This window comes from Manduca sexta, chromosome 12 (assembly GCF_014839805.1).
Source record: "Manduca sexta isolate Smith_Timp_Sample1 chromosome 12, JHU_Msex_v1.0, whole genome shotgun sequence".
In the NCBI taxonomy this organism is placed as follows: Eukaryota; Metazoa; Arthropoda; class Insecta; order Lepidoptera; family Sphingidae; genus Manduca; species Manduca sexta.
Genome location: NC_051126.1, coordinates 9,208,405 through 9,227,447, shown reverse-complemented (window position 1 = coordinate 9,227,447; position 19,043 = coordinate 9,208,405). Strand labels below are relative to the sequence as shown.

The following is a 19,043-nucleotide window of genomic DNA, read 5'->3' as shown; positions in this document are numbered from 1 at the left end:
AAGCTAGGCTGTATGGCTGAGAGCCTTTGCCTTCTGATTAAGGAGTAAATCAAAACAAAAAAAAAGAGTTTAGAAGTTTTGACATTTGTCATGGCAAAATGAGAAAATACTGAAAACCATTGGAAACTGTCAAGTGCCTGGCCAATTCTCAAATTCTAAATCTAAAAATGCGTCAATATAATCTATAAGATCAATATCATGCATTAATTATGTCAAAAATAATTATTACAAATAAAATCAACAAGACGCATGCTCGTAAACTTTAAATCAATTTATAAATAACCTTTTAACACATGTACGGTATAGGTGCATTGTTTAGTAAACGTGTAGTTAGTTCATGTGATGGTCGTTGTTACTCTACTAGTCGTAATAAGAAATTGTTCCAATTTCTAGCAAAAATGCCTAAAGAAACTGCGGCAAGAATTGCAGTCGCACAGCGGCAAAGGCAGGTTATTTCCAAAAAGTCTGAAAAGTACACTCCTAGTACAGTGTACCTTCAGGTGATGGGTTCCGGTGCCCGTGGTGCCGCCAACACACTGTACTTATTCACTGATCAAAAAAGGTATGTGATTATTTTTACATGGAATATTAGGTAGGTGAAGTTAGTCAGATATAGTATGTTGTCACTAACATTCAAGTACATGTTTTTGCAGTAATGGTGCTGAGCGTTATCCCTTTTCGATAAATTACCTTGTCTTACACTTAGATAGACTTTGGCATCCTATCATCATCCACAAACTAATCATTGACAACTTAGTTGAAAAATTATTTAAATAATAATGTCACCATTAGGATTTCATAACATTTACTAAGTTATCATATTGATTGAAACTATATAAATAAAACAATGATACAAATTAAGATGATGCAATGCATATGTAGTCATTAAATATTATAAAAGAATACAAATAATAATATCCTTGTTGCATCATTTATGCCTTTGACATTGCATCCATTATATTAATAGTGAAGCAATACCATTGTTATAATATGATGTATTTAGTAGGTATGCTGTATTAGAAAGTAAACAATATTATAATTATTGTATCTGTTAATTAAATCTGATGACAAAACTGTAATTTACTTTTTGATTTTGTAAATCATTTGAGTTTCCATCAGAAAAAATGTGCATAATATTAATCAATAATATTATAGCAATAAATACACACTCCCTGTGTGGAATTACACAATTGCCAATGTATATGACTGGCTATATGAGTAAGCTTGGCTGGCGTTACAGGTGCACTAGTTGTACCTCAGCTTATCCCTTAAAGGATAAAGATGTGACAGACTGAGTGTAAAAAAACATTTTATATACTCTAGATACCTATTCAACTGTGGTGAATGCACACAACGTCTCGCCCATGAGCATAAGGTGAAGCTGTCGCGTCTTGAGCATGTCTTCATCACCAGCAAGACTTGGCGGAATATCGGTGGCCTACCTGGACTGTCCCTGACATTACAGGATGTTGGAATACCAAAAATTACCCTGCATGGACCTGAAGGATTGGTACAGAGCATATTTTAATAAACACTAATTAATAGTTTTGCAATATAATAATATATTATCATAATATTTTATGTCATGAAAGTTAAATTTTCGTAAATACTAGATATTGACTGGTTTTAAATAATAGGCACTAGCTTCATAATTTTATTAGACCATTTTATCTAAATCTTATTTTATAATAAAAAAATTCTTTAGGATGAGTTGTACCAAGCCACAAGAAGATTTGTTATCATGAAAGAGATGAATGTGAAGATGGCACAATGTAGTCCCAGTGAAGACTTTGAAGATAATGTCATGACTGTGAAATATGTTTTACTGTAAGTATTTTATAAAAATATTTTTTTCATTATTCAAAAGAAACAAAAAATTGTGCAATATTTAACTATTTTGTTGCCTAAATGAATTTTAAATGCTTAAAAATTTAAATCTTAGCAATATTAGAGTATTTTCTAATATAATTTGAACAGTATTGTTATTAATTACAAATTAAATATTATATTTTTTTAATTATTTTCATATCACAATATGAATTGTCGCAGAGGTCCACATGACAGTATTCTTCCAAATGTTAACCAAGATCTGAAACCAGCAGCAAAAAAACCTAAGTTAGACAATAATTCAGACAAAGATTACGAAGAATTTATACACGACGACACAGATTATTACAAACCTGAGATAAGGAACATGGAAGCAAAGAGCAAGGGGGCCTCACCAGAAAAATCTAAATCAAAATCAAGTTCAGATAAAGGTGAACATAACTGATGTCGATTTTTTTTATATTATTAATAGATCAATCCATTATGTGCTTAAAAGTTCTGAGTATATATTTTTCAAATAGTTTCAAAATACTAAACTGTAAATATTAAATTGTAGTAAATTTTATGGTTAGATAACATTTCTCCTGTCACATAAATTTTATTTTCAAAATCTTGTGTTCCCAATTGTAATTTGATACATTCTCTTAGTGTAAATTAACATATGTATTGAGTAATGCCATTGTCCTCAGATATGAAAAAAAAGACTGAAAAAGTTTTGTACGATCTGCAAAAGAAAACAAAATGCACTGTTGCATACATTTGCACATTGAAGGTGTGTACCCATATTGCTAACTAATCTGTTTGTATAGTTTTGCAATATTCAAGGCTTGAGTCAAAAATATACATAGTATGTAACAGTGATGTTCCCTAAGTTTGTATTAGAATACGCGGTACGCTCGCCCGTAGCGTACAGTTGTTGCAAGTATTCATGCGTGTCTTTATTTGATGGTTCACATGAGGCGCGGGCGCCGCCTGTGATATTTCGCGTTTCTTTCGCAATTCGCGTATTCGGGTCCATTCTTCATGTTTGTACGCATCTAAAAAACGAAAGTAATAATTTTCTTAGAAAAAGGATTATTATTAAACATTTTATGTATAAACAGAAACGGTTAGGCACTCTGGACTTGGCCAAATGTGTGGAGAGGGGTGTGAAGCCAGGCCCGCAGCTCGGTCAGCTCAAAAACGGACAAGATGTGGTTTTGCCTGACGGCACTCTAGTGTTGTCGAAAGATGTGAAAACCCCTGACGACCCTGGACCTGTGTTTATAAGTAAGAACTACTTCAGACATTGGTACTTCACTTACAGGGATAAAATAAATGTTTCTTGTATTAGTTATTAAACATGCCTCTGCTGATGATAATCGCTATTGAATCAGAGCAGTTAATACTCATTACATAGATTAATGCTAACAAAAAAAATATTAGCAATTAGCAGCTTTGGATATGTAGCCCAAATATATTAATGATTAGAAAATAAATATTTTACTCCTGTAACTAAGTTCAATAACTAGATAATCAAGCTGCTGCTGTCAACCTTTTACTTTTTTTTAGTTATCGAAGTCCCAGAGTTGTCATATTTAAAAGTGTCGGAATTTGCGGCACACTTTGACAATGGCGACAATCCGCCGGAGAACATACCAACGATCATCGTCCATTACACACCACCTAATGTATTTAACCATCCCACGTAAGTGCAATTTAGAATGAATTTTATAACAGATCCTGCATATCAAAGGTTTAGTTGCTTAACTATATAATCCTTTTATATTATTCCCTGCTCTTATTTCTATTCATAATTTGATATCACTCTTTACGAATTTTTTTTAGTTTAGACAGCAATTGCTAAGCTAAAACGTACTCGAAAAAAATGTGATGTGGTATCAGATATCGCGAGTTCATGTCGATGTTCGGCGCGAGCACGCGGCACCTGGTGCTGAACGCGCAGAACTCGTGCCTGGGCTCGGAGGCGGTGCACCGCTCGCAGCACAAGCTGCACCTGCTGGACGCGGACGTGTTCCCGCTGCTGCGCGACGCGTCCGTGCCCGCCGAGTGGAGCGCGCCTGCCAACTCCAAACACGAACACCTCAAGGGCCTTGACGAGTTGAAAAATAAGGTACCACACGATTCATATTACATGCATGTTCACTGCTTTGTTAATATTTTTTTATATCGCGATAAATGTAAAAAAGATGAAGTCTTTAGAACCTTCTTTTTTGTGAGTTGTTTAAAAATCTGTAAGGTTATTCATCTGTTAGTGATTTTCTGCTCTTGCCTTAACAATTAGGTAGCTAACTGTATATTATTTTACTAGCTTTTGCCCGCGGCTCCGCCCGCGTTATAAAGTTTTTCAGGCTAAAGTTTTCCGTTATAAAAGTCACGCTATATATTTTCCCGGAAGCCTATGTTCTTCCCAGGGTCTCAAACTGTCTCCATACCAAATTTTATCCTAATACGTTGGGTAGTTTTTGAGTTGAACACGTTCGGGCAGACCGATGCATCGGGGGACTTTTGTTTTATGATATATTTTTGTAGAACTTTTTAAGAGGAACAATCCCGTCATACATTATTGTTGCATAACTTTAACCGTTTACGCAGCGCACGCAACAGAAGCTCTCAAAACTAATAAATTGTCCCCGTTTTTGCATCAAGTTTCATTACTGCTCCGCTCCTATTGGTCATAGCGTGACGATATCTAACCTATAGCACTCCAGGAACAAAGGGCTATCCAACACAAAAATATTTTTTCAGTTCGAACCGGTAGTTCCTGAGATTAGCGATTACTGCTCCGCTCCTATTGGGCATAGCGTGATGATATATATAGCCTATAGCATTTCAGGAACAAAGGGCTATCCAACACAAAAAGAACTATTCAGTTCAAACTCCTAGTTTCTGAGATTAGCCATTACTGCTCTGCTCCTGTTGGTCATAGCGTGATGATATATAGCCTATAGCACTTCACGAACAAAGGGCTATCCAATACAAAATGATTTTTTTTAGTTCGAAGCGGTAGTTCCTGAGATTAGCCATTACTGCTCTGCTCCTATTGGGTATAGCGTGATGATATATAGCCTATAGCACTCCACGAACAAAAGGCTATCCAACGCAAAAAAAAAAATTCAGTTTGGACCGGTAGTTCCTGAGATTAGCCATTACTGCTCCGCTCCTATTGGGTATAGCGTGATGATATATAGCCTATAGCACTCCACGAACAAAGGGCTATCCAACGCAAAAAGATTTTTTCAGTTTGGACCGGTAGTTCCTGAGATTAGACATTACTGCTCCGCTCCTATTGGGTATAGCGTGATGATATATAGCCTATAGCACTCCACGAACATAGGGCTATCCAACGCAAAAAGAATTTTTCAGTTTGGACCGGTAGTTCCTGAGATTAGCGCGTTCAAACAAACAAACAAACAAACAAACAAACAAACAAACAAACTCTTCAGCTTTATATAATAGTATAGATTGGCCATAACGCTATAACCGAGTCTAATATTAAATTACTACAGTTCCAAAATGGTAAGCATAAATCAATTACTAAACATTGACTTCATATACTGTTACATTTGACTAAACCAATCTGCAATATGAGAACTTTTTCTTTTCTTATTACAAAGCATTTATAAATATTATGGTGCTGAATGTATAAAAAGTAGGTTAAATGACAAAATCATAACATATGCTTATTTCACATTCTAAATTTTAATAATTGAATTTGAATATTAAATGACTATGAAGTAATCTTTACTTATTTCTAACAAGATGTTTTTCTTTCCTTGTTTATGTAGATATATTCTTTCATATATTATTATAAATATTTTTTTACTGTGCTGAATTTAGAAATATCAATGAAAAAAAATATATCATATTGTATTCTTCATATATCAGATTTTTCGTGAGTTCCAATTTTACTTGACTACACTACTACTACTTTATAAATTTCACTGTAATCTAATATTTCTTTATTACTATATTTTTTATTGATTAAGTTACCTGCAGCAGTGTATATAAAGAATTCTAGTTAGAAGAGAAAGGGTTTACTAGGCTTTAAACCTTACGAACATTAAACTATAAGATGTCTTCCTCGTTCAGACATAGGATTCAAACTAGTACAATAACAGATTTTATTAATTATTACAATTGATAAGTTGTTAGTATCGTTCATAATATTCAAATAATATTAGCTAGGCACATTAAACGCCGTTAGAATGGCATTCAATAACATTTTAATTATTATAGTAACTGTAACTTCACAGTAATTGTGTAAAACCTCATTTGCTATATAACCCGTTAATATTCGTTTCATCATTAGCCATCATAACATCATTTAACCATGGTGATGGGTACAAATAGTCAAGGAACATTTGTAGATTGCGCTCGCGCAGTTCCAGAACATAATAAACATGGAGGGGTCGTGCAAGGGCGACGGCTCAGTGGCTTCAGACGAAGACCCTCACGCTAAACTCGAGATCATATCTGCAAGGACGCTCACTATGTTCCAGCTGAGGCCCAAAAAACAATTGGACAGGTCAGTAAATAAACAACTGTGTTCACTGTGTGTGTTCAAAACATTAAATAATTGAATCGAAAATCTTTCAGTCATTGTCTCATAGCTAGTCAATTTCCAGGTAGTGCCTCTGCCTCAGCAACAAAAATAAGGCATTTCAATGTCGTTATACTTGCGCTTCTTATTTTGCCCTGTAGATTTAAAGAAAAAGCAAATACAGTGCTGTTCAATAACAGCTACCAGTTTTCTATTGCTCATGCGTTCAATGCAATGCGGATTTTAAAATTAAAGAAGTCATCTCCACAGATCAGCAGAACCAAAGCTGCACATCCAAGAATATATTGAAGAGACAATGGACATAGACGGGTTCGTGGGCAGCCTAGAGCAGTTCCGGCGAGTGGTGGATGGCATCAGGTACAAGGCCACCGCGCACCAGGAGTATCCTAAGGTGGTATTCCTTGGTACCGGCTCCTGCATACCCAGTAAAACCAGAAATACAAGCGCCATTGCACTGCAGATCGAGTGAGTACAAAAAAGTTTTATTAAAAAAAAAGTTAAAGTCGTTTGACAGGCACTTGCTTGCACTTAGTTCCCTATCACAATATTTATTTCGAATGTATCGCAATGTGTTACAGTTAGAAGCCTAGTTTTGCAACAGTAGATTTTTATAATGTGATTTTTCAAGATCGTATCCCAGAGAGAAAGGTGGCAACATCCATGAAAATAATCTATTCCGCAATATGACCTATTGAAGTTCAAAACATAAGTGGATGATGATGATAATGTTATAGTGAGAATCGTTCAATGCTGCTGGACTGTGGCGAGGGTACGTTTGGGCAGCTGGTGCGGTTCTTCGGGCCAAAGAAGGTGAACGCGTTCCTCAGGACGCTCACCGCCGTTTATGTGTCACATTTACACGCCGATCATCATATAGGTTCGTCCATCTGATTTATTAGAATGTTGTAAATATTTCATCTGTTCCATCGAGTGATCATTTACAAAAGAAAAATGTTTATATACAATGATTACAGTTTATAATAGTGCCGAAACGTAATAATTTACTTATCGATGCGATACAATGATCATATATTAAAAAATCTATTTTAACCCATTTACCAGCGGAATGTTTGCCGGCAAACATGACAGCTACATGACATTACGCATTATCTACTACACAATGATAAAAGAGTATAGAGGAGAGTGATATGGTCACGTGACATGCGGCACATTTAATGCATAAAATGGCGCCGACTCCGCCCCTTACAATAGTGATATGCTAGTACCGAAAATTTTGTATCGACATCGAAGAATTAAAAGAGAGATAAACAAGCCCAAAAAAGATCAAATACGAAAGGGGTTAGGTTCTACCATAATATAAATATAACGTACTATAATATAAACAAACAAACTGAAACTGATTTATAAGTAACAATTGTTAAAGAAAGCAGTACCTGTTGTGACAAACATCCAGTTGTGTTTGATCTATATTTGTATGTTGCACTATTCCTTGCTAAAAATTTAAGTTACAGATTAAGATATTTACTTAATACATGATAAATGGAATAAGATAGCGTAGCCAGCAATTATTTGGTTGGTATTTATTTTATTTTATGATTATGCTCTTTGATCGAGAAACATGACTATGTTTCAGCAAACTAAAATCAATGAGCGTAAAGATGGTGGTTAAGATAATCAATTATAATACATAATTATGTGCAATAACAACAATATGATTATGTATCTATTTCCGTGCATGCAAAGGTTGCTCGAAACATAAGACCGCCAATTGTAAAAATATATCTTACATTTCATCTTTATGTTGTTTCTTTTATGTTTATCTTTTATGTTTATCTATTCTTTTATGTAACAATTCTAATTTTATTCATAGCAATATATTAAAGTAATATTACTATTAGGTGAAGTATAATAATCATTACTATTTTACTTATCGGGAATATTGTTGGAAAACAGTTATCTTTTACTCGCGTTAATTAAACGTGTGGTTTATGCATTTCTTCTCAAAATGTAAAGAACGAATATAAGTATGTATTCGGTGTAGGATTCCAATCACGTCGTCCAATATTCTCAATTCATTTTGCCTTGGTTTTTAAATTTTTTGGTAATCTAAAAAAAAATTCTAATTTCACTTAGTTTGTCGTTCTGGATAATACAATATTGATGTGTGCTCTAACATTCTTTCAAAGACAAAATCCGTAACTGATAAACGGGCGTCTGTTAAAATATCGATATCAATCATTTCTAAACAAATCCACCCATCCCTAAGCTCGTGTGTAAACAAACATAATGATTTTAATGGTTATAAATCACGCCTAAAAGGGTTCAAAGCTTATCAAACAAGATTCAAATATAATTTTAATTGATAAAAACACATCCAAAAAGTAAATATACAAAGATATTTACTAATTTTCGGTAAAAACAGTTACTAACCTATGAAAAGATATTTCGGGGTCTTTCTTGCGTGAATTCGATTTGCATCCTTGCACACAACACCGAGTCATTTTCGAAACTTAACAAACACACTAATAAACGAACTAAACAATTGAGAATATGATTATATTACTTTAAATTCAATATTTATGAAGATTTGTTTACATCGTCTGACACTACATGTACTTGCTGACTGGGCTGCAATAAATGGCGTTTCTGCTGCAAGGCGGTCCCAGTGTGTTGAAGTAAACGAAATAGTGCCATATTCGAAGAAAGCAATTATTTTTGTCTTTGTTTGTTGCGTTCCAAATAAGCTTTGAGTAAAAGAGATAGACATATATATTGACAATTCTGCGTCGATTTCCCTAACATAAATATAACTTATTCATATAGCTAACTTTTGAGGCCTCTCCTCTTTATATTTAGTCATTGCAACTACATAATAAGGTTATTTTTCCGTGACACGCATAATGTCATGTAACTGTCATGTAGCTGTCATGTTTGCCGGCAAACATTCCGATGCTAAATGGAATAAATAATGTCATAAGATATTTAAAAAAAAAATGGTTTTTATTTACCAGGTCTCATCGGCATCCTGCAAGCGCGCCGTGAAGCGTTCGAGGAAGTATCCGCGGCGGACAAACCAGATCCCTTGTATTTACTGGCTCCAGGTCAAATCATGTCTTGGCTGTCGGTGTACGACCAACGTTTCGAGCGGATACGACAAGAGTTCACTCTCATACCCAACCAGGAATTAGTAAGTTTCATTTAACTAATGGCCAGATTCTGAGAATAAACCAATCAAATAAAGTCACCTGTTAGTGAAACTTTATCCTGATTTGCTATTTTCGTGAATAATGCGAGGATAGCTATTGGAATTGTTGGTTGATTTATTTACACAATCTGTACTTATACAAGTGAATAACGAATCCTATTTCTTTGTCCGGTTGCACCCCATTAAAGTATTTCTACATTAACATACGATGTTTTGTTAGTTATACAATGTAGGAAAAGTGTCCGAGGAGCTGACGAGCGCGGTGCTGGCGCGCATCGGCGTGCAGGACGTGCGCACGTGCCTCGTGTCGCACTGTCCCAACGCGTTCGGCGTCGCCGTCTCCATCGACAGCAAGTACAAGCTCACGTACTCCGGCGACACCATACCCTGCGAGGAACTCGTAAATCTAGGTAATGCCTTCTTCTTATTCTAAACCTTAACTTTTTCTACTCTAATTTATGTGGTACAACAGATTTTTTAAAATATTTTTCAACAATGTGGTGTAGTTTTTACGAGCGATGGCCAGTACGTCGGCCTCATTTAGGAGATCCAGTTTCGGGAAAATAGGACTAGAAATACTTATACAATGTGTTGCCTAACTTTGGATTCAAACCCAGGACTCTCTGGTCAACCTGCACCTGATGTAGTGCAGACCAAATATAATATCGACTAAAGAGACATATTACGTCCCTCTGCCTACTCTTTGTAGGTCAGAACCGAAGACCGTAACACTTTTATAATCTATGGTATTACTTCATTTTGCAGGTAAGAACTCGACCCTACTGATCCACGAGGCGACGATGGAAGACCAGTTGGCAGAGGAGGCGCGGATGAAGATGCACTCGACGACGTCTCAAGCCATCGAGATTGGGCGCAGTATGCACGCGCGGTACACCGTGCTCACGCACTTCAGCCAGCGATACGCTCGCCTGCCGCGGCTCAACCACAACATATTGCACGACAACAACAGCGTCGGCATCGCCTTCGACAACATGCAGGTTGTTATTGAGTTCCATTTTTAAATTATCAGATTATTATATCTGAAAACAGTGTAGAAATTTGAGTATCAACATATTACAGTGTTGTTTTGTTTTGCGTATATAACTAACTAATCTTTTATCCCTTGTATCGACTTAAAACGAAGAATTAATTATATTATGTAACATTGTCGTTGTTTTCAGATATCAATGAGTGACTTGGAGTTATTGCCTCACATGTACGCGCCACTACAGCTATTGTTCGCCGAGCATTGCATGGAAATGGAACAAAAGGCAGAAAATCGCGAGAGGAAAAAGAACTTAACTGATAAGAATCCGACTTTGGGTATGGTTCATAGGTTCACCGTTGAATCAATAGCAGACGGCACCATAGATAATAGTAGCACATCACCAGAGACAAAAACATCAAAGGTTGATAGTAATGAAATCACAAACATAAATATCAGTAGAAATAGCTAGTTAGGTATCTCTACTTGATATTGTCTTTGTAAATGATCATTACACAAGGCTGTTTTACTACTAGAATGTAAGAATATTGTTTTATTGGCTGTATGATTGCAAAGCATTCGTGAAGTCGTGTAAGGCATTTAGATGCATGTAAAGCATTTAGGCAGTTGAAGATTGTATATTTATTTTGAATAAAGAAATTGATGAAATTTTGTATTTTTATTTGATCCTAATTTTTCATTTAGTGTAAAATCATAAATAGCAGAAATCAATAAACGGTTCGAATCGATATCAAGAATAAAGTAAACAAATCAGTAATCTAAAGTAAGCATGTCTGGAAAATTATATTCTGAACTATTTTTGATTTACTTTGGTGATCGATTCGAAAATAGCAATTATATTAATTTATATAAAGCCAAATTAGTTTCGATACCCTTTAAGTGTGAAAATTAGTGGTAAGATAAGAAAATTGACGTTATTTGTTATTTACAAGTGGAAGAAGTGAAACATAAGCGGCGCTGTAACCGATCACCGAACCGAGGGAGCAAGTGCTCGTCCCCTTGCCACGATGGTGGCTCCGCCCCGAACTCTTACGTCAATTACAGGGAGAGTAATGCCTCCAGTAAGTATAGTATTTCTGAATTATTTTTGGTTGAGCTAAAGTCACAGGTGGGGTTATAACTATTGTTTTTAGAGCAGAGGAGAAAGGCTGTAATATGCCAGCTGCTCAGACAATTCATTCAAGGGTGGCCAAGATCTTTACTGAGTGAGAGGTCTTCGATTATATTTACGTCAACGAATGTACATTGTTGTGCCGAAATTGGCTTATGTGGCGAAAGACTCATCGTCGCCGTGTGATGGAAATAAAATCAACTATTTGTTTCACTAGTTGCACATCCCTGTATACAGGGTTGGTTGAAGGGACTGTATGGATGTAAGAATACCTACTCCTTCGTATTAGTTGTAGGTAATACTTATAGCGTCTGTCTACAGGACTAAGACAAGAACTTAAAGGAATGACCGTATCTGGAATTGTGAGACCACGTAGCAAATCATCGTCACCAACAAAAATATCTACAAGTACGTGTTTTTAATATGATTTGAGTGCTAGTATTTTAAATCGTTTTGTTATTTGTTTTTTTTTCTGTTTCTTTACTTAATTAACGCTGAAATGTTTTTACTAGGATCACTAAGCGAAAGCGCTACATCCAAGCTGCGGCGTGAAACTTCGCCAGAAAAACCATGCGTGCAGGCAGCTGTGGAAGTGATCCCAACATGTAAATATTGCATTAAAGTACTAGCTTTTGCGGCTCGTGAGTCGGTCCCTGTTAACACCTATTGGTGGTATAAAAAGTAGCCTGTAACTTTCAAGGGTAATATACATTATTATTAGAGAAAGAATATTCAAAATAGTTTACTGATTACAAACATACAACGTGTGTGAAATCTACCAATCCGCATTAGGCCAGCTGGTGGACTAAGGCCTAATCTCTCTTAGTAGTAGGAGGCCCTTGCCCAGCAGTGGGACAGTATATAATACAGGGTTGACGTTATTGTTATATACATTTTTGTATTTACTACAGAACGTACAGAGATACATCTCTGGCCTTGAAGACAAGTAGATATGCCATAGAATTGGTTTGAAACATTATTTAAATTATAACGAAGAATGGATCATTAAAATTTCTATTACGTATCTAAAAAATAATGATTTCGTCAGTTATCGAATAAATGAATTTTCGCAGCTCGTACTATCAGCGAGTGTTCCAACTCGAGTCGAGACGCCAGACCAGCAGATCGACTCAAACTGATCAAGAAGAATTCGACTAGTCATGTAATTGATAGTAAGAAGTACATTTGTCACATTGACACATTTTTTAAAGATAGCATGTATTTATCATAAGAGTTTAAAACTATTTAGATAATCAATAACCATTGATTTTTACTGAGCAGGTAACCTTATACTTAATTTTATATTCGGCTAAGATAGAAGACAGCTGTAGGATAAAAAAAAATTGTGAATAAAATTTATATCACATTCACTATTTAGTATATTTTTTATTACTTCTGTTTAAATCCTCATGATTGTAAATTTCCAGCTCGTTCTAGAACACTAAATAGCGCTGCTCCCATTCCGAAGAACGGAGAAATATTGGATATTGTGACGAAAAACATCAAAAAGAAGGCTTCTATTGCGCCATCAACCCCGCCAAGTTAGTAAAGCAGTTTCTTATTATTTTCCTTGTACTTAGTGAGTGTATTTTACGAATAAAACAATGTAGTTAGGTGTAAGAGCGACTAGATACTGACAACCCATGTAGTTTAAAGTTGTAACTAATATAGTCTCAATTGCTATCTTCGAATCAAACCAAAAATGTACTATTGAAAACGTTGCCCTATTTTAACAGTTTCGTCGGTAAGAACGTAAAAAAAAGATCTTGCGAGGCATCGTGCGAGGTCTCTGTAAGCGCGAGGCCCCGGGCGGTTGCCCGGTTCGCCTCCGCCAAAGGCCGCCTCTGATTAAAAATACTTATTATACGTCATATTTAAGTAATTGTGTTAAAAAAAATATTCTTATCGGCCAATTTCGAAATCGATTCGAAAATAACGATTGGGATCGGAATAGTTAATTTTATCGCACCGCATAGGTATAGGTACAGTAATTCCAGATTGAAATATGATATAAAAACCAACTTATTACTAGGTCGGCCGAATTCGGGTTACGGGAAGCCATTGGTGACTCCCGTGAATAGGAAATTGACAGTCAGGCGAGAATCGCCACCTCAACGGCAGATAGTGGCGCGTAAGAGATTACTTTTTTTAAGTACAACTTATCTAGGTCTGTAACTGGAATACGTTTAATTTGTAAGAGACTGCTCTTTTTATTTTTAGTTCCACTGCTGAAGCGTCTAGAAGTAGGTACTGTTGCATTGTAAATAGATTTGAAAGACTAAAACTGGAAATTTACTGGGCCTTTTATATCACAAAGTGTATAATATTTGATATTTGCACCTCATTTAATTTAAAAGTAGCGCTTCTGTCGCTGGGAAAACATGGTGTAAGTACATATCTAAAGTACGGGACTGTATAACAGTGGTGTACAATATGCTTCATCAGCTGAACGTATCTCCATTTGCGTACTCCCAGAGGACTTACTTATATATTTACTCATTTATTTCGTTAAACAGATGTCACTGCAGAAAAAGTATCTCCAGTCCTTCGGTCAAAATCTCCGGTTAAACCGTTAAAAGGTAACGTTTTGTACTAGTAATCGACGCAACATAGCATAGGTACATACATTTGAACTCGTCATGATAATACTATACGAGATAATATTAACGCTTTTGGTGTTTAAGGAGACATCAAAGAGTCATCACCTTCGAATACTTCAAAGAAGAGTGATATCAACAGAATTAGACAACGTGAGTATTGTTTTCTAAATCTTCAAGCCTTCAGAAGGTCTATATAGGTAGTAATAAAAGTTAGTTTAATATTTATTTATAGCAGACGATTATCAATAATACTAATGTTAGTATAATTTTGAATGTGTAACCGACTTTTACAAAATCAAAAATCACTGATCGTAAGTAGCACACCAGTGAAGTCGAATACTTCACAATAATGAAAGAGGGAGAGAACATTACACAGTACTCAATAGTTTTCTCTTAAACCGCACTTTAAGTAATTAACTTTAAGGGCGCAAAGTTTAGGAATACATTCAAGTTTTATGTTTGTATATTTTATATTTGTTATAGTTTTTGACTGTAATCTGTTTTGTGTCTTAAATTAATAAAATAAAAAAAATATTAGGACCTCTGCTAATTATATAATTTAACAGTACCTATAGTATTACACTACTACGGCTCTGTTAAAAAGAATATACTTCGAATAGATAGCCTCCGCGGATTTACAGAATGTCTTCATAGTATAAAGCACGGTCCGTCCGCCTTCTATTACAGCAAACACTTATGTAGATGTTGTAACGAGTGTCCTTGTCCACTTGTTGTACTGGCGGTTGGCTCAGGTCGCCTCCTGCCTCTTGCTTTATCAGTGGCTATTACTGATCACTATTATAGCGCTTGGTGTTTTATTTTGGACAGCTACGAAGGCTCCGGCCTCTGGAAACAAGTTGCGCGGAACTCATGACACTAATGCCAAACTAGAGGTTAAATTACCCACGAGAAGCAATGCCGCTAACAAAAGTGAGTTGCCTGCTTTTAGACCCCGGCTGTTGAAAACACTTGAAATTGCAATACTTCAAATTACATAATATTTAATACATTAATAAAAGGTTGAGACGAGCCCATTTTCACACGCATAATAAAAAGAAATATTTACAGATAACATCAGTTCTTCACACAATAAAAACGTAAACATACCTAAGCACGAGTTCCGTCCAGGTGCCAGAAGCTGGAATCAAGGTTAGGGTGTTGCTGTTAATAGGTATTTGTAAGTCATGAATCTATAGATTGAGAACGAGTCACCTTTCCGTAGAGAATAAGTTATATAATATGTAAATAATATATTTCAGAGCCTGTACGTAAAGTATCTGCACCACTCCAAGAATTAAATGGAAAGTGTAAAAATTTCTATATCAGCCCTTCAAATGGTAGACCAAATTGTAAGTACGTATTGTTTGTTTTATTTATTTGTTGTACTTACAATTAATAATTTAGCCTTAATGATTTCTTATATTTACGCGAATGTTAGACATTTAAATTAAACTATTTTAACCTTATTTAAGGTTAATACATATGAAAAAGGGCTACACTATAAGCGAAGTAATGATATGAAAATGTTTTATTTACGATTAAAATATTACCTTTAGTGCGACCCTGGAGTAGCACGTCTCTATTGTAATATCGTTCTACGTAACTGAAGTGAAACAACGGATTTGTTTAATTTTTCAGCCGCCATACATAGTAACAAAAGCTTTAAGCCGCAATTAGAAGATATAAAAAGCTCTTATCTGCTGCTTAATAAGAAAAGTCGAGATAAAACAAAACATTTCTCTGCAAATGGTAAATCGTACATGTTTATTCCGAAAAGAAAAGTCTTCCACGAGGCTTCACGGAACAGCTAGTCTTACAGTCTTCTTAGTAATGTAATAAATTCCAATATGTATGAAAATGTTTGCATGTTTGTATATTTGTTAGAAATAAAGGCAGGAACACCTGAATGGAGTTGATGAAATTTTGCACTTGGATAGAATATGTCCTGCATTAACACATTGCTACTTTTTATCCCAATCATATGTTCCAAAGAAAATTATGGAACTAAATTTATTTTTTAAATGGGTAGAGCAGGCATTGTACAGGTGGCGCTATGAATCGCCACTAAGAGCCGAGTGATTTTTGCAATGGGAAAAGTTTTTCATCCGGGAAAAGCCGCGAGAATACTGAATACTGATACAGTTTATCAATTTACTTCTTGTCATTTTAATTAAGCGATATTCATTCATTTTTAAAGTATTGGCAAGTAAAGAATTTAAATCACGTTTAGAATGTAAAAATAATTAATAAAACATGGATATTTCGGCCTTTAAAATTTAATATGACGAAATTTTAAGGGCAGAAATATCCATGATTATTAATTATTTTTACATTTTTCTTTCAACTGCGAGAACTAATCACTAACTAGACGTGAATTTAAATTCTTTACTTGCCAATACTTGTTTAGTTACCCAGATTAAAGGCGAAACAAAATGTATGAAAATGGACCTTGAGGTATCGCCTAAGTATTGTGTCAAATTTGCACCCATAGATCCAAATTTTATACAGAACGAAATAGAGTACAAAATTTATATTTTAGTAAAAATTGCTGATTTTTTCATAAACATTCAAACTCAAAACTGTAAACAATCAAATTATCCAATCCCAATTTTATGTTAGATAATAAAATGGGTTTAAGTATACTAAAATAAAATTTTGCAGAAAAGCCAGATTTATTGTGCATATCCAAACCAGAAGCATTTAGTGAACATCAGAGACGGGAACAGTTGTCAGAAGCAAGAAAGAAGTTCCAGAGTAAACAGTTTTGGAATGATGCAAGTTAGTTTAAAAACAAGTTTCTAAAATAACCGCAGAGGTCAAATTTAAGATATGGAATGTAAATTTTAATATAATTATAATTTATTCCCTACATAGCAAAAAAAACGAAAACTAATAATAATATTCTATGTATGACTAATATTTTCCTATTCTATTTCAGAATATGACAAAATTGAAGGTTTGAACTGGATTTCATGGAATTAAACACCACTTACAACATTTATCCGTAATTTATTGAATTTAACTTTGACAATAACATTACAGAGTAGTGTCTATTTTGAAGTTTACAAGCATAATGTATCTATTAAAAAAATTGGAAAAGAATAGCAATTTTACTTAGATCCTGAACCCTTCCCATCTTTATCCTTCTGTTCTTTATCGTCTTTGTCATCTTTGTCTTTCTTGATGGTGGACATGGCATTTCTAATAGCTTCACTCTGGGGGTCAACTCCAGGCAGATTCTCAAGCACACTTTGCAAAAATGCTGGATCATTCATCACTTCTGCATATTCCTCAGACACATCCATGCTTTCTTCTGCAGCAGGTGCCTCTTGCTGCATACTCATTTGCATTGCAAGAGCAATCTGCTCTTCCTCAGACAGGTCCATGGCTTCACGGCCCATAGACATTGACATGGCAATAGCTCTCTCCATAACACTATTTTCACCATCACCAGTCTTGCCAGGTTCTCCTTCAGTGGTTGCTTGCTGTCGACGTGTCTCTTCTTCTTGACGCTGCCTTTGTTCCTCCATAGAAACTCGCAGAGCAAGTGCAAGCTCTGGATCTTCATTGGGATCAACTCCAAATTCAAATGGAGAAAGACCTGAGCCTGAGGGACCTGCTCCATCCCCTCCGATCAATGGGCTCGATATCAAAGCTTCAGAGAGTACAACACAACCTCCTGCAGGGACAGAGACAAGGTGACTACCCCCCGAGGTATTGTCCTTGCCATTCAAAGTGTTAACAAAAGATGTCAGCAGAGGATTATTTTCGGCATCTTCGCCAAAAGATATAACATCGCAGTTTACTTTCTCTTTTTTCAATCTTTTAGCGAGTTTGACCAGTTCTTTTTCATCAGTGTTTATTGGGGAACCCACGAACACTACAATACGCATTTTGTGGTTTTTCCCTTGACGGTGCTTCAAAGCCAAATGTGCAATTCTTATACCGGTCAACAGATTGATATCACCATTAGGTTGAACGCGGTGAAGCTTAGACAAAATGCGACCAACATCACTGGTCAATGTAGCTAGGACTTCTACATTAGCCAACGTCAATAAACCAACATTATTCTCAGGGTTTGATCGAGTTTTGGAATGACATACCAAATTTACGGCATCCTGCTGAGCTTGTAGCCTCGTTGGCAAGAAATCTCCATTTCTCATATAGTCGCTATTGTCCACACAAATCATAGTACTTTCCAGGACCATTCTGATAGTTTATTTAGTTTAAATTTTATAAATACAGAACAATACACTTCCAGCAAAATGAAAATATGCTGTATAATCATAGACAATATTTTGACAAGTCATAATTTTTTTTATTTATAACATACAGATTATAAAAACGTGGACTTGGACGTGCCGATAGAGTAGGCCTTTTTTGATACTTTAACACCTTAAGGATAAATGTTTAACTGTTTTCTCTCATAACAGAGTGTGGTAATTTTAGACAGAGTTCGACACTTCAACTTCGGTGCTGAGTTTACACGTTATTGGAAATTCTGTACTTCCACTACACGTCCAATCTCTTTTATGGCGACATCCCAAAATGCGCCGTGCCGCTTAGTGTATGATCTGTTGAATTTGTTATACTCTTAAACTTCTGTTTCTGAGCTTCTGTAATTTGCTTTTTGTCAATGGCCATTACTTGGCAGTCAGAGTAAAATCCGCAAAAAAATTAAATTGTTTATGGCTAATCGTAATTGCCTGACGAAGAGTTTTCCCAAAATTTGATGGTATTTTAATGCCACATGAGCTGAGGGGTTTTTG

General features: G+C 35.4%; 2 protein-coding genes across 6 annotated transcripts; one reads left to right on the top strand and one right to left on the bottom strand.

Moving 5' to 3' along the window:
* The first annotated feature begins 74 nt into the window (after nucleotides 1–74).
* Nucleotides 75–17,376, top strand: LOC115446475 (ribonuclease Z, mitochondrial). 5 transcript variants are annotated; one of them, XM_030173147.2, is made up of 30 exons: nucleotides 77–295; nucleotides 394–562; nucleotides 1,324–1,510; nucleotides 1,706–1,827; nucleotides 2,050–2,258; nucleotides 2,517–2,599; nucleotides 2,931–3,096; nucleotides 3,379–3,514; nucleotides 3,712–3,940; nucleotides 6,198–6,355; nucleotides 6,641–6,856; nucleotides 7,126–7,268; nucleotides 9,364–9,539; nucleotides 9,778–9,967; nucleotides 10,323–10,555; nucleotides 10,739–10,880; nucleotides 11,496–11,624; nucleotides 11,996–12,082; nucleotides 12,187–12,279; nucleotides 12,748–12,846; nucleotides 13,102–13,215; nucleotides 13,707–13,805; nucleotides 14,191–14,253; nucleotides 14,359–14,424; nucleotides 15,103–15,204; nucleotides 15,343–15,423; nucleotides 15,534–15,623; nucleotides 15,913–16,023; nucleotides 16,936–17,052; nucleotides 17,213–17,376. In XM_030173147.2, exons 2-30 carry the CDS (start codon nucleotides 399–401, stop codon nucleotides 17,254–17,256), a joined length of 3,849 nt encoding a protein of 1,282 aa, XP_030029007.1. In that variant the 5' UTR covers nucleotides 77–295; nucleotides 394–398; the 3' UTR covers nucleotides 17,257–17,376. The 5 variants fall into 5 exon arrangements, with proteins under 5 accessions (XP_030029005.1, XP_030029004.1, XP_030029008.1 ...); XM_030173146.2 differs by having other exon boundaries at nucleotides 77–306; XM_030173145.2 differs by having other exon boundaries at nucleotides 75–562; nucleotides 6,213–6,355.
* On the bottom strand, nucleotides 17,264–18,578 carry LOC115446478 (26S proteasome non-ATPase regulatory subunit 4). The gene has a single exon (XM_030173153.2). It carries the CDS (start codon nucleotides 18,480–18,482, stop codon nucleotides 17,385–17,387), a length of 1,098 nt encoding a protein of 365 aa, XP_030029013.1. The 5' UTR covers nucleotides 18,483–18,578; the 3' UTR covers nucleotides 17,264–17,384.
* Between the last annotated feature and the right edge of the window lie 465 nt (nucleotides 18,579–19,043).

What these genes read in the sequence shown, in the direction of transcription:
- LOC115446475 (XM_030173144.2), top strand. Translation starts at nt 294, where the DNA reads ATGTACGGTATAGGTGCATTGTTTAGTAAACGTGTAGTTAGTTCATGT. An exon ending in GCCATTGCACTGCAGATCGA is followed by an intron (nt 6,857 to 7,125) that starts GTGAGTACAAAA and finishes ATAATGTTATAG; the next exon opens with TGAGAATCGTTCAATGCTGC. An exon ending in TCCGGTTAAACCGTTAAAAG is followed by an intron (nt 14,254 to 14,358) that starts GTAACGTTTTGT and finishes TTGGTGTTTAAG; the next exon opens with GAGACATCAAAGAGTCATCA.
- LOC115446478 (XM_030173153.2), bottom strand. Translation starts at nt 18,482, where the DNA reads ATGGTCCTGGAAAGTACTATGATTTGTGTGGACAATAGCGACTATATG.